General features: G+C 40.5%; 1 protein-coding gene across 2 annotated transcripts in view; it reads right to left on the bottom strand.

Annotated features, from left to right (window-relative positions):
• Positions 1 to 13,259, bottom strand: part of lyst (lysosomal trafficking regulator) — a 297,915-nt gene that overhangs the window by 37,768 nt on the left and 246,888 nt on the right. For both annotated transcript variants that reach the window (XM_063039530.1, XM_063039526.1), the window contains 3 exons: positions 12,530 to 12,682; positions 10,567 to 10,811; positions 10,246 to 10,312 (listed from right to left, as the gene is read on the bottom strand). In XM_063039530.1, coding sequence (XP_062895600.1) covers positions 10,246 to 10,312; positions 10,567 to 10,811; positions 12,530 to 12,682 — 465 coding nt within the window. The remainder of the gene's footprint in view (positions 1 to 10,245; positions 10,313 to 10,566; positions 10,812 to 12,529; positions 12,683 to 13,259) is intronic.

Below are 13,259 nucleotides of genomic sequence, written 5' to 3'. Positions count from 1 at the left end.
TCAGGCACTGGTTATAATTGTTGCCTTTTTGAAGCAGTGAGAGGTTGAAAATGTCCTGGAATACACCCGCCAGTTGGTTGGCACAAGTTTTCAGAGCCTCACCTTTTCAGAGTCATTCACTGATTCAATTTAAGATTGTACATCGTTACTATTTGACGAAGGAGAGATTGTCTAAAATATTTCCTAATGTTGATAGTTATTGCGATAGATGTAAAAATGAGACAGCTACATTGACACATATGTTTTGGTCTTGTTCTATATTGGAACAGTTCCGGAAGTCAGTTGTTTCTATAATTTCTAAAGCACTAAAAATTAATTTACAACCTAACAAATTAACTGTACTTTTTGGAATAATTCCTCAAAATATGTGCGGTATCTCTTTGTCTGACCAACATGTTATTGCATTAGTTACATTAATTGCTAGGAGGACCATTCTGTTGATGCATCGGCTCCCACTTTGTCTCAGTGGTTCTCTCAAGTGATGCTCTGTCTTAGTTTGGAGGAAATTAGAAGTCGAAACTTTGAACCTATGTTTGATTTCAAGAAAAGATGGGGTTCATTTGCTTGCTATTATCATTTGAGTTATTTGATAGATTTCCTTCACGATCTAATGGTAAATTTTTGTATTTTTTTTTGCTGGCAGTTTGATGTTTTATCTTTTTTTGAAAGAAGCTTTTTGTGTAAGGCATGGCTCCAGGGTTGAACACCCAATGGGGTTTTTTCCCTCACTTTTTTTCCTTTATTAGGGTTTTTTTTTCTTTGTTTTTTCTTTTTGTCACAAAAAAGTTTCAATTTTTTAATATGAATGTCTTTTTTTCCCTCTTCTCTTTGAGGCATTGTAAGTGATGTTTACTTCGATGTACTCTTGTTAATTTTGGATTGATAATAAAAAGTTTTGAAAATGAAAAAAAATTCCTTTGTTGTAGTCCTTTGCCAGCTTTCTTTGATAATGCAAGATTCAGCAGGTATCCCCCCCATTTGGAGGTGCTTAACTTCTAGTCCCAGATCAGTAACTTACATATTGAATGTAATGTGAGAATGCATTCTGGGCAGATGACTTACAAGCAAAATAAACAGCTGCACATTTGTTCCTTGCCTTTCTGTCTCTCGTGTATGTTATTCAGGGTCACCCAGCTTCCCTATACCACAATCATAACAACTGGCGACAAAGTGACAAGTCCTCATGCAATATTTATTGCTTTGCTCGCTTTGGCAAAAAAAATCCATGTGCAATGCTGGCAGAGTTATACTGTGTAATATGCATGAGCAAAAAGAAGATGCCATGAGGAAACGGCCGCAGGAAGTGTGGTGAGTGAAGAATCCAAGGAGAGAGAACAAAAATGGGATGGTTGAATAAAAGAATAAGAAAGGGAGAGAGAGACATGGATGAAACTAGTTAACTTTTCTGGAATGTGACTGTTTGAAAATGGTGACAATATTTGGATTCTGACATGACGAAACATCAGAGCAATCAGAGCAATGCAGTTCATATGCTCAAAGATTTGAATATTTTGCACAGGCAAATCAAATTTCAGATATTTGTGTTCCAACTTTTCTGACTTTGATGGGTGCAAAAACATTTAGTTTATTACATGGTACAGTGCAGCCTGCCAAACCTGGTGATAAGCCCTATAAGGACATAGTTAAAGTCTTAAAAGACCACTATTCACCTAAACCTTTGATTATTGCTTAGAGGCTTAGATTTCATAAGCAGAATCAAGAGAAAGGGGAGTCTATTTCACAATTTATGTCTGTGCTAAAGCAACTGTCTGAACACTGATTTCGGGCAGTCACTGAATGTCACATTACGTGATACTCATATGTAGTCTGCTTAGTGAGGCAATTCAGAAATGTTTGCTTATAGAAGACAGACTAATATTACAGAAAGCAACTGAGATTAGTACACTGATAGATATGGCAGCTAAAGTAGTACAGCTATTAAGTGCATCTTTGTGTTACATATTGAATGTAATGTGAGAATGCATTCTGGGTAGATGACTTACAAGCAAAATAAACAGTTGCACAGTTGTTCCTCACCTCTCTGTCTCTCGTGTGTGTTATTCAGGGTCACTCAGCTTCCCTATACCACAAACATAACATAACTGGCGACGAAGTGACCAGTTCACTGACTCTAAGAATAAGGCACCTATTGGCAATCAACCACTGTGGGAAAACTGGGCATTCAGTTAATGCTGGAATAATTTATTTATTTAGTGATACTGCTGGAGTAAGCCCTTCTGGCCCTTACAGCCACAACATCTCAGCAACCCCCAACAAACCTGATTAACCCTAACTTAATCTTGGGAAAATCTGCAATGACCAATTAACCTACCCGGTAAAAGTCTTTAGACTGTGGGAGGAAACCAGAGCACCCGGGGAAAACCCACGCATCTAGAGGGCTTACTCAGGAGAGGATATACAGACTCCTTACAGACAGCGGCGGAATTGAATTCCGAACTCTGGAATGCCCCTAAGCTGTAATACCATCGCGCTAACTGCTATGCTACTGTGGTGCCCTAAGGATTTAGAATGCCAAAGTTGTGGCAAAAAGGGACATCTTGAACATGCCTGTAAAGTAAAAAGACACTCAACCAAAAACACTATAATAAAGAAAAATGACTTTTTGAAAAACAAAAAGAAACATGTATGAAGCATACTGAGGACAGACTGAGTGACTCTCACTTTGTGGTTGAAGAAGCTTTGTGTGTTTTATCAGTTTCAGGACACAAAGATGTCTACTGGGTGAACCTGCGGTTGGATGGGGCCACAGTGAGGATGCAGGTGGACATGGGTGCTACAGTATCACTGGTGTCAGAGACAGTTTACAAGAAGAAATTGCAGCATCTCACCCCAGAAAGGGCAAGGTTGACTTTAAAGACTTACACAGGCGAGGTTGTTCCAGTTCAAAGTTCTAAGTAAATTTATTATCAAAGTACTTATACATCACCATATACAACCCTAATATTCCTTTTCATGTAAGCATACTCAATAAATGCATAACAATAATATTCATAATAGAAATGAAAGACTGCACCAACTAGGCATTCAACCAGTCTGCAAAAGCCAATAAACTGTTCAAATACAAAAGGAACAAAAGAAATAATCATTTTAAAAAATGAAAGAAATATCGAAAACACGAGATGGAGGGTCGTTCAAAGTGAGTACATAGGTTGTGGAAACATTTCAATGATGGGGCAAGTGAAGTTATCCCCTTTGGTTCAAGAGCTTGATGGTTGAGGAGTAATAACTGTTCCTGAACTTGGTGGTGTGAGTCCTGAGGCTCCTGTACCTTCTTCCTGATAGCAGATCTGAGAAGGGAGCAGAATCTGGGTGGTGGGGTCTCTGATAATGGTTGCTGTGTTCCTGTGATAACATTCTGAAATGATGTGATCAATGCTGGGGAAGGCTTTACTCACAATGGATTGGGCAGTGCCCACTCACTTTTGTAGGATTTACCATTCAAGGGCATTAGTGTTTCCTTACCAGATGTGATGCAGCCAGTCAATGTACTCTCCACCATACCTCCATATAAGTTTGTCAAAGACTTGGATGTATTACTGAATCTCACCGACTCCCAAGGAAGCAGAGACACTGCCGTGATTTCTTTGTAATTGCACTTATGTGGTGACTCTGACCCCAGGACAGGTCATCTGAAATGATTAAACTGACCCACCCCACCTCTGATTCTCTGACGAGGACCAGCTCATGAACCTCCTCCTGAAGTCAATCATTGGATCCTTGGTCTTGCTGACATTGAGTAAGAGGTTGTTGCTATGGCACCGATCAGCTAGACTTTCAATTCCCCCCTTTGTGCGGATTCGTCACTTTTGATTTGGACTATGACAGTGGTGTCATCAGCAACTTGAAAATGGCATTGCAGCTGTGCTTAACCACACAGTCAAGTATAAAGCAAGTAGAGCGGGGTGGGGGGTGGGGGGCTAAGCACACAGCCTTGTGGTGCACGGGTGCTGATAGAGATTGTGAAGGAGATGGTGCTGCCAATCCAAAATGACTGTGGTCAGCAAGTGATCCAATTGCATAAGGAGGTATTGAGGCCAAGGTCTTGAAGCATATTGATTACTTTTAAGGGATGATAGTACTGAATATCCAGCTGTAGTCAATAAAGAGCATCCTGATGTATGCACCTTTGCTGTCCAGATGTTTAAGGCTGAGTGAAGTGCCAATGAAATGGCATATGCTGTGGATCTGTTGCGCCGGTAGGCAATTTGGAGTGGATTTAAGTCACCTCTCAGATATGCTTCATCACCAACTTTTCAAAAGACTTCATCACAGTGGATGTAAGTGCTACTGGATGACAGACATTGAGGCAGGTTACCAGTTCTTCTCAGGCATCGGTGTGTGAAGCCTGCTTGACTTGCTTGAGGTGGGTACCTCAGACTGGTAAAGCGAAAGATTAAAGATCTCAGTGAACACTCCAGCCAGTCAATACTTAACCAGGTACCCCATCATGCTTTTTCATAGGTTCACCCTCCTGAAGGATTAACAGCGAAAAGAACTTCGACTATACATTGCTAAAGGTAATTATCCAACATTTCTGGACCACTTGTGGTTGGAACAGCTCAAACTCAATTGGCATGAAGTGCACTTAATTGGTGGAAGCACTGGTCTACAAGAGGCATTGAAAAAACACGCAGAAGTATTCAATGGAGAACTGGGCAGTATGAAAGATATTACTGTTAAACTGGCTGTTAAGTCTGACACAACACCTAAATGCCTGAAGGGAAGACCTGTTCCATACGCCTTCAAACCAAAGGTAGAGGCTGAATTGGAAAGACTGATCCAGAGTAAGATATTCACATCAGTGTGTAAGTAAATGGGCAATTCCTGTGGTTCCTATCCTAAAAAGGATGGGTCTTTAAGCTTTGTGGAGATTTCAAGGTAATCATTAACCCAACAATGCTCTCTTCCTCTCATTGATAACTTTTTGGAAGGATTGGCCAGAATACAGACATTTAGCAAGATTGACTTGAATCTGCAGGTACATTTGATGCATGTGGGGCCTGAGTCACAGGAACTGTTGACCATAGTGACTCAGAAAGGAATGTTCAGGTACCAAAAGCTTCCAGTTGACATTACCTTGGCTCCCACACTTTTTCAGCAATCAACGAACCAGATCCGAGCAAGTTGACAAGGGTGCAAAGTTATTTGGTTGACTTACTCATTACTGGGAAAAATGAGTGTGAGCACCTACCAAACTTGGATGTTACACTACAAAGACTCAAGAAGTATGGGCAAAGGGTCCAGAAGGATAAGTGTGCATTCTTTCAACTTTCCACTGAATATTTGGGCCATGTGATCGATAACTCATGGCTTCACAAGGCACCAAAGGTGAAGGTAATTGTGCAGGCTCCATCACCACAGAACGCAAGTCACTTAAGGTCTTTCTTAGGACTACTAACATACTACACACAGTTTGTTTCTAACCTAGCTAGCATGCTGAAACCACTTCATGAGCTTTTAAATAAATTAACACTGGCAGTGGATGGCGCATTGGCTATGAAAAGGCTTTTAAAATGGCCAAAACAGCTTTGTCACAATCTGAAGCACTCACAAATTTCAACCCATCATTGCACATGAAGTTGGCCTGTGACAGATAACCCTATGGTGTGAAGACAGTTATCTGACACATCATGCAGTCAGATGAAGAGCATCCAATCACCGTCACAACAAGGACATTGAAGCAGAAAGCCACTATGCCCAGATTGAGTGGGAAGCACTTACAATTGCCTTTGGAGTTAAGAAATCCCATCAATTCTTCTTTGGTCAATGATTTACGCTACTGCTAGATCATCGGCATTGAAGTCAACTTTTGGTCCACATGCAGGCATTCCTTCCCTGGCTGCTAGTCAAATGCAACGTTGCACACCTATTTGAATACTGATGGACTATCCAGGCTTCCCTTAGCTGATACAGCTCCAGAGCCATTGCCGAAATATAGCTTTAACTTCAAGGAAGTATATACTGCTCTGATAACTGCGGCACAAGTCCGTAAGCACACACCTATTCTATCTAAAGTGGTAGACATGGTAACTCACGAATGGAAAGGAGAGCCAAACAAGGGAAAGGCTTGATGGAAGGAGCTCACAATCCAAGCAGGATGTTTACTATGGGGCTACCATGTTGTCATTTCTCCAGCATTACGAAAGCAAGTGCTTGTTGAGCTAAATGCAGGACACTGGCATAGTGCACATGAAAGAAATTACATGCAGCCACTTCAGGTAGCTAGGACTGGATGCAACCAATGAGGAGAAGCCCAAAGCATGCCCATATTGTCAGTATGTGAGAAATGTTTCTCAACTTGCTCCTTTGCATCCAAGAGAATGGCCTGAAGAACCATGGCAGAAGATTCACACAGATTTTGCAGAACTTGTAGAAGGCCATGTGTTCTTGGTCGTAGCACACAGCAAATGGTCTGCAATTGTCATCATGAAAAGCACTACATATGAAAAATGCACTGTGGAACTATTTCCAGCTTTAGGCATTTTGGGCTTCCTCAACAGCTTCTAAGTGACAATTGCCCACAACTCCTGTCCAAAGAGTTCAAGACATTTATGGAAGCAAACAGTATTGAGCACATCAAGTCAGCACCATATCAACCAGCCACTGATGGCTTTGCTGAACAATTCAGGCAAACCATGAAACAAGCTCTTGGTGGGAAGTGGATCCCTTAACCAGCGTTTTAGCACTTATTTGCTGATATACCACAACACACTTCACGCCTCCACCAAAATGGTTGCAGCCACTGCACTGATGAAAAGACAGCTTTGCAGCAGGCTTAACCTGCTTAAACCCACAAACACAAAACAGATTGTACCAAGTGAACAGAAAACCCAAGCGGAGAGATATTCCAAAGCAAAGTACAGAAGTTTCACAGCAAGAGAGAGAGAGTACTTGCCTGGAACTACATCTTTGGAACAAAGTGGATAGTGCAACAGTAGTGGCACAAACTGGGTCTGTGTTGTACATAGTGGAAACTAGTAACCACAACATCTGGAGAAGGCACGTTGATCAGCTGTTGCCCAATCTGAAGCTAATGAAACCCAAAACAAGCTTACCAATCCAGATCCAGCTTCAGCTTGTAGAAATGGGACAGGATTCTGTGATAATGACGACATAAGCTCCATTAAACATAGAAAACCTACAGCACAATACAGGCCCTTCGGTCCACAAAGTTGTGCCGAACATGTCCCTACCTTAGAAATTACTGTTATCCATAGCCCTCTATTTTTCTAAACTTCATGTACCTATCCAAAAGTCTCTTAAAAGACCCTATCGTATCTGCCTCCACCACCGTTGCCGGCAGCCCATTCCATGCACTCACCACTGTGTAAAAAATTTACCCATCTCCTCTGTACCTACTCCCAAGCACCTTAAACCCGTGCCCTCTTGTGGCAGCCATTATCTGCCATATTCCATGTGAATGTAATCAGGTTACTGAAATATATGATTTCATATTCTCCAGGCAAACTGTGAATGGCGACTTCTTTTTTTTTAACCAATTTATACTAAACCCATCATCCAGCACTATGCGGAGATACATCCCGGGATGCGCAGGGACACACCATCAGTGATATAACCTGGGGTCATCAGATGTCTCAGGTCTTTTGACATCAGACATCCTCCCCCAGATGACCCAGACAGGGTTGATCAGTGTCTGGTTTGTGTCCCAGCAGCACTGGTCCACGGCTCACACCTCTTGATCCATAGCCATCTGGAGGCTCACTCAGCAGCCTCTGTGATGGTCCCAATGGCTCTTTTCTTTGCAGCCCCCATAATGCCAAGGAGAGAATAGGTACTGCACAGGGAGCAACCAGCAAAACCTCTACACTCCACCCCTATAGGCTCACATCGTTCCCTCCACCCCTGTCTCTGGCACTGCTCCTGGTATTAGGCCATCTTACGCTCAAACGCCTCCTCAATCCAGTCTTCAAAAGGCATTGTCAATTCTACCCTAACCACCAGTTTCAAGGTTTCCCTCAGCATGACCATGGTGATGCTGCGATGAAGTCAGGCAACTTAAACTGCTTGCCAAAATCGACTTTCAGTTGCTAGTCAGACACCGTGGCGAGCAAGCCTGCGAATGCTCTGGGCCATATCCATCTCTCTTTAGAAGACAGCTTGCTTCCAATATGCGGCAATTTCAACAGACTTTACGTGAAGCAACACACACAAAACACTGGAGGAATTCAGCAGGCCAGGCAGCGTCCACGGAAAAGAGCAGCCGACGCTTCTGGTCGACACCTTTCAGCATGTCTTCCAGAAGTGGTTAGGTCAAATGACACAGTTAGTGCTCCCCCATCACCTATGCTTTCTGAGGTGCCCCCTCTGACAATGCAGTACTCAAACCAAGATCTATACATACACCAGCAAGAGAAAAAACATGCTTGGCCTCATCCCCAGGTTGTCAATATCTTCACAGAAACAGGCAGCTTCCAGACAGATGGGATTTCTGGTTTAGTGGCTAACCCTTAGCACATGGAGCAGGGTTACATTTGGGAATAGAAGCAGTCTGTTCTCTTTCCCCAGTTTTGTTCCTGATTGAATTTGATGATTACTCCATTGAATGTTAGTATCTCAGCAGCTAGTCTGTATACAGAAAGGGGGAGAAGCCTTTAAAATAAGGGTGGAGGGATATGTTATGTATTCATGTATATTTTGACCCACACGGGTTGCTGTCAACCTTCCCTGTGTGTTACATACTGAACAGAATGTGAGAAGGCATTCTGGGTAGATGACTTAAAAGCACAAAAAACAGCTGCCCATTTGTTCCTCACCTCTCTGTCTCTCGTGTGTGTTACTCATGGCCACCCGGCTTCCCAGTACCACAAACATAACACAGTGTACCAAAATTCAGTGCACCATGACTCTTTTATGTAAAATTGGTTTACAATGTTGACAGGGTGGTTAAGAAGATATATGGTGTGTTAATTTTCGTAAGTTGGAGAACTGTTTCAAGAGATGGGGTAATAGCTCTATAAAACTCCAGTTAGACCACACTTTGAATAGTGTGTTCAGTTCTGGTCATTTCATTGTAGCAAGGATATGAAAGCTTTAGAGATGATGCAGAGGAGACTTATCAGGATGCTGCCTGGATTAAGGAACATGCCTTATGAGGATAGATTGAATGAGCTAGGACTTTTCTCTTTGAAACAAAGAAGGTTGAGAGACATAAAAGATGATAAAAGGCATAGACGAAGTGGATAGCCAGAAACATTTTCTTCGGGAGCAAATGCCTATAATGAGAGGGCATAATTTTACTGTGATTAGAGGAAAGGATAGGGAGAATGTCAGAGGTAACTCTTTTTTAACATGAAACGTGCTGCCAAGGGTAGTGGGAGAGGGAGATGCATAAGGGACAATTAAGATACTCTTAGATAGGTTCACGAATGAAAGCAAAATGGGGGATTATGTGGAAGGGAAAGGTTAGATTGATTTTAGAATAGGTTAAAAAGTCAGCACAATAGCATGGGCCAAAGGGCCTGTACTGTGCTGCACTGCTCTATGCATTCTGTTTAATTAATTTAAGATTTCACATTACCTTCTATTTCAGTAGCCATCAGTATATCTGGCATCAAGAAGATCTTGAAAACTATGGTGAATTATGCAACTTCTCAATCTTACAGTCTTGATTCACGTTCAACCTACTGTCTCATATTTGCATTAATTCAGGAGACCACCATTTCACCCACTGGATCCATGCTGGTTCTCCATGAAGCAATCCCTTCAGCCCCATTCCCAGTCTACTTCGCGACCCATCCACTTCCTATGATTCTTTTTGCCAATAACCTAAAATCAGGGGTAATTTACCGCAGCTATTTGATCTACCAGCAAAGCTTTGAACTGAAACACCTGGGTAGAGAACTACATGATAATTCCCACAGATATCACCCATCTTCAGGAATAAGCCTGGGTTCCAATTGACTGTAACCCAAGATCTTGTGTCAGAGACAATTATGGAAGGTGATCTCAGCTTAAAATGGGGAAAAATATCCTGTAGTTGAAAGATACAGTTTTCATGCTACAGTCCAGAAAAAGGAACTGGGTTGTGGTCTTAACAGCTTCATCTGATCGACAGGTACAAATTGAAAATTAAATGAGGAAACCACTTTTGAGCACTAATCATGCCCCTTTCGATAAGCCTACAAATTCATATACAGTATATATATACCCAAAATATTAATTTTAACAAAAATGAGCACATATAATTTTACATTATTCTCCAACCTTATAGTTGTCAACATAGCGATCTTCTTTCTCTTTGGACTGTACAGCAATAGGTTTCAGGAGGTTTCTGAAAATGATTACACATATTCCATTCATCAGAATAGAGCTCCAACAGGTAGGTATTACATTAGATAATTCTCTACATTTTGATAAATTCTTCAATCCCATGATAGTAGGTAAGTTTAAATTGGATATAATGTTTCAAAGAATTAGTGTGTTAATGACAAATCCACAATTGGCTAGGAAGATATTTCAGCTGATATTCACATTAAAGAAATGGAAAACAACTTTTTTTTCAAACTACTTAGATATAAAATTTACCTGTAAATGGAAGGTTCATTCAAGTCAACTGTTTCACTGGTATAGTCACTCAGCACAAAGGGAAAGACAGGATATTGCATGAGATCATTGAAGGAGCGACCTGCATGCTTGTTTAAATGGGTCAAATACTCAAAGTTGGTTATCTGTCCTGAGCACCATAACTGAGTCAGAGCTGTAATATTTCCATATTCTAATAAATTTGGCAGACTGGAAGACAGAATATTGTGATGAACATCATCTCGAACCTAAATGGAAAATATAAGCAGATTTAACTTCATAGATACCTTTAAGTTCAAAGTAAATTTATCATCAAAGTGCACATATGTCACCATATACTACCTGAAGATTCATTTTCTTGCAGGCATTCACAGTAGAAGGAATACAATAGAATTAATGAAAATTACACACAAAGACTGACAATTTAACTGTGCAACTAAAAAATAATAAAAGTGGAGAATTTGAGGTGTTGAGTCTTTAATAACAATTTACAATGACAGTTACTGATATTTGCTGGTGAATTAACAATACAATACTTCCAGTTCATAAACATCCTTCCAAAATTCAAATGAACACCAAACATTTTCAGCAATCATTTGGAAGAGGAGGTTTGATAAAGCTCACAAAAAATTCTGCAGCTGAAAATTTGGCAGAGAAGAATATTGACTTCCTTGCATGAAAACTGGTGGATATAGATCTGTGGAGAAAGCATGGAAACTAATGGGACTGTTCTGTTAATAGCTGGCCACCTCCTGCGCTATAAATTTCTATGACACATATTGAGAGTAGGTGCCACCGTGTTATAAGCCGGAAGAACAGCAATGAGAAAATATAGACAGCTAGCTAGAAATTTTTAAACTGAAGTTTTTGATGAGCATGATGTTAAGGATCTATGCAGGGTTCTAAAATTACTCAAAATATCTCAGGATGGAAGTGAATTTCAATCCCTTAGTTGTCGAGCTCAACCACATGGATGAGGTAGAAAGCCACTTCCAGCACAAGATGATGGTATGAAATTACTTTTCAGTGGAAGTGTTTTACTGTCTTTCACCAGATTGGAGACAATAAAAGGTACACAGCTGTTTTTTTCATTTTTGTTTTTTATGAGCTTGCAACCCTATAAAATCAATTTTCCTTAAATGCCACTAAATTGGTGACAATTCAGGCTTCTGACCAGCAGGGTCATGCAAGGGAAACACCAGTGTCATAGCTTTTAAGTTATTTAGGCATTTATGCACATTTCATATCCGTAGTTTAACTTTTAATTTTTTATAGGATTAGAGTCTTTGATCTTCCTAATTATTGAATGAGGATTTTTTTGTTGCATGTCACGCCAACACACCAGAGCAGATTTCAAAAACATGTAAATGTATATGGAAAACATTTATCCTTCCTTGAGGTAAAAGAGTTGAATAATATTTTTCTGGATAGTTGGCTGATTCTGATCAGCTGATTCTACCTTTTATAAAAAGAGTAAAGATGGTGCTAGGCTTGATCCCTGAGTTAGCTGGTATTAGTCTTGTCACAGTAAATTGGCCTTAGCACTTTAGATCAGAGAGGGTAAAACCAAGATTTTTATCCCTGATTTCCATTAAGCATCTCCTGTCCATATATCATAACACATAGGAGCAGAATTTGGCCATTCGGCCCATTCAGTCTGCTCCACCATTCAATCATGGCATATTTATTACCCTCTCAGCCTGCTCCCCATTGGAGTTCTGCTGTCAGGAGAACCTAAAGGTGAAGCTTACAGTAATCACAGTTCAACAGGCACACATAAATATTGAATGAAGGGGGATACCAAGAGGCTCCTTGCCTCATTGAATGACAAGCATTCAAGGAGTTGGGGGTCACTCAGAAAAACAAGGAGGAGTGGAATTATGAGAACGTTCTACCATTGTCTCCCATTGAATACGTTCTTTCCAAAACCAAAAAAAATGGGAGTAAAAATACATCCCAGCTGTACCTTTGTATTGTCAAATGCCAGAAGAAGAGTTCTGCCATTGGTTAGGAATATTTCCAGGGCATTATCACGCAGCTGCCACCAGCGCTTATGAATCTCTTTAATTTCTTCATATTTCCAGGAGAATGAGGCTGGCTCCATTTCCATAGCAGAACTCTGCATAGCAACAGTTAAAGAGGTAGAAGTCAAGAAAACAAGTTGTAATTACGTATCTCAGAATACTATAAAATGTTTCACATTTAACAAATGATATAAACATAAATAAAAGTTAGCCAAAACTCCTCCGCCTTGCTTAGAATGAGTTCAAGGGATATTTTATGTCTTCCTGAATTGTCACGAGGCTTTTGTTCATTGGAGAGACAGCACTGCCAACAGTACAGTACTCTTCCAGCATTGCTATGACTAACAATTCATACGATAGGAAAATGTGGTATCATTAGTTTTAGTTTATAGAGATGAAAAAAAATATATCTGGTCCTAACTACTTACACAGGGAATTCTAATTTGTAAAGAATATGTGAGATCAGAAAGATTGTGCACTTAAGACACACACAAAACCACTGGATCTGCAATGCCAGTACATTATTACTGAGCCAAGCTGACACTTGAAGACAACTTCTCACAGGCTTTGTTAAAACCCTGTTCAAAGATTCACTTGGCTGCACTTTTAACACTTTCACTGCAGCGATAATGAATTCAGGAGTCATGTCCATGTTCAGTTTGTTTTTTTTTA

This window comes from Mobula hypostoma, chromosome 2, assembly GCF_963921235.1.
Source record: "Mobula hypostoma chromosome 2, sMobHyp1.1, whole genome shotgun sequence".
NCBI classification, from domain to species: Eukaryota; Metazoa; Chordata; class Chondrichthyes; order Myliobatiformes; family Myliobatidae; genus Mobula; species Mobula hypostoma.
This window is presented reverse-complemented; position numbering and strand designations above follow the sequence as displayed.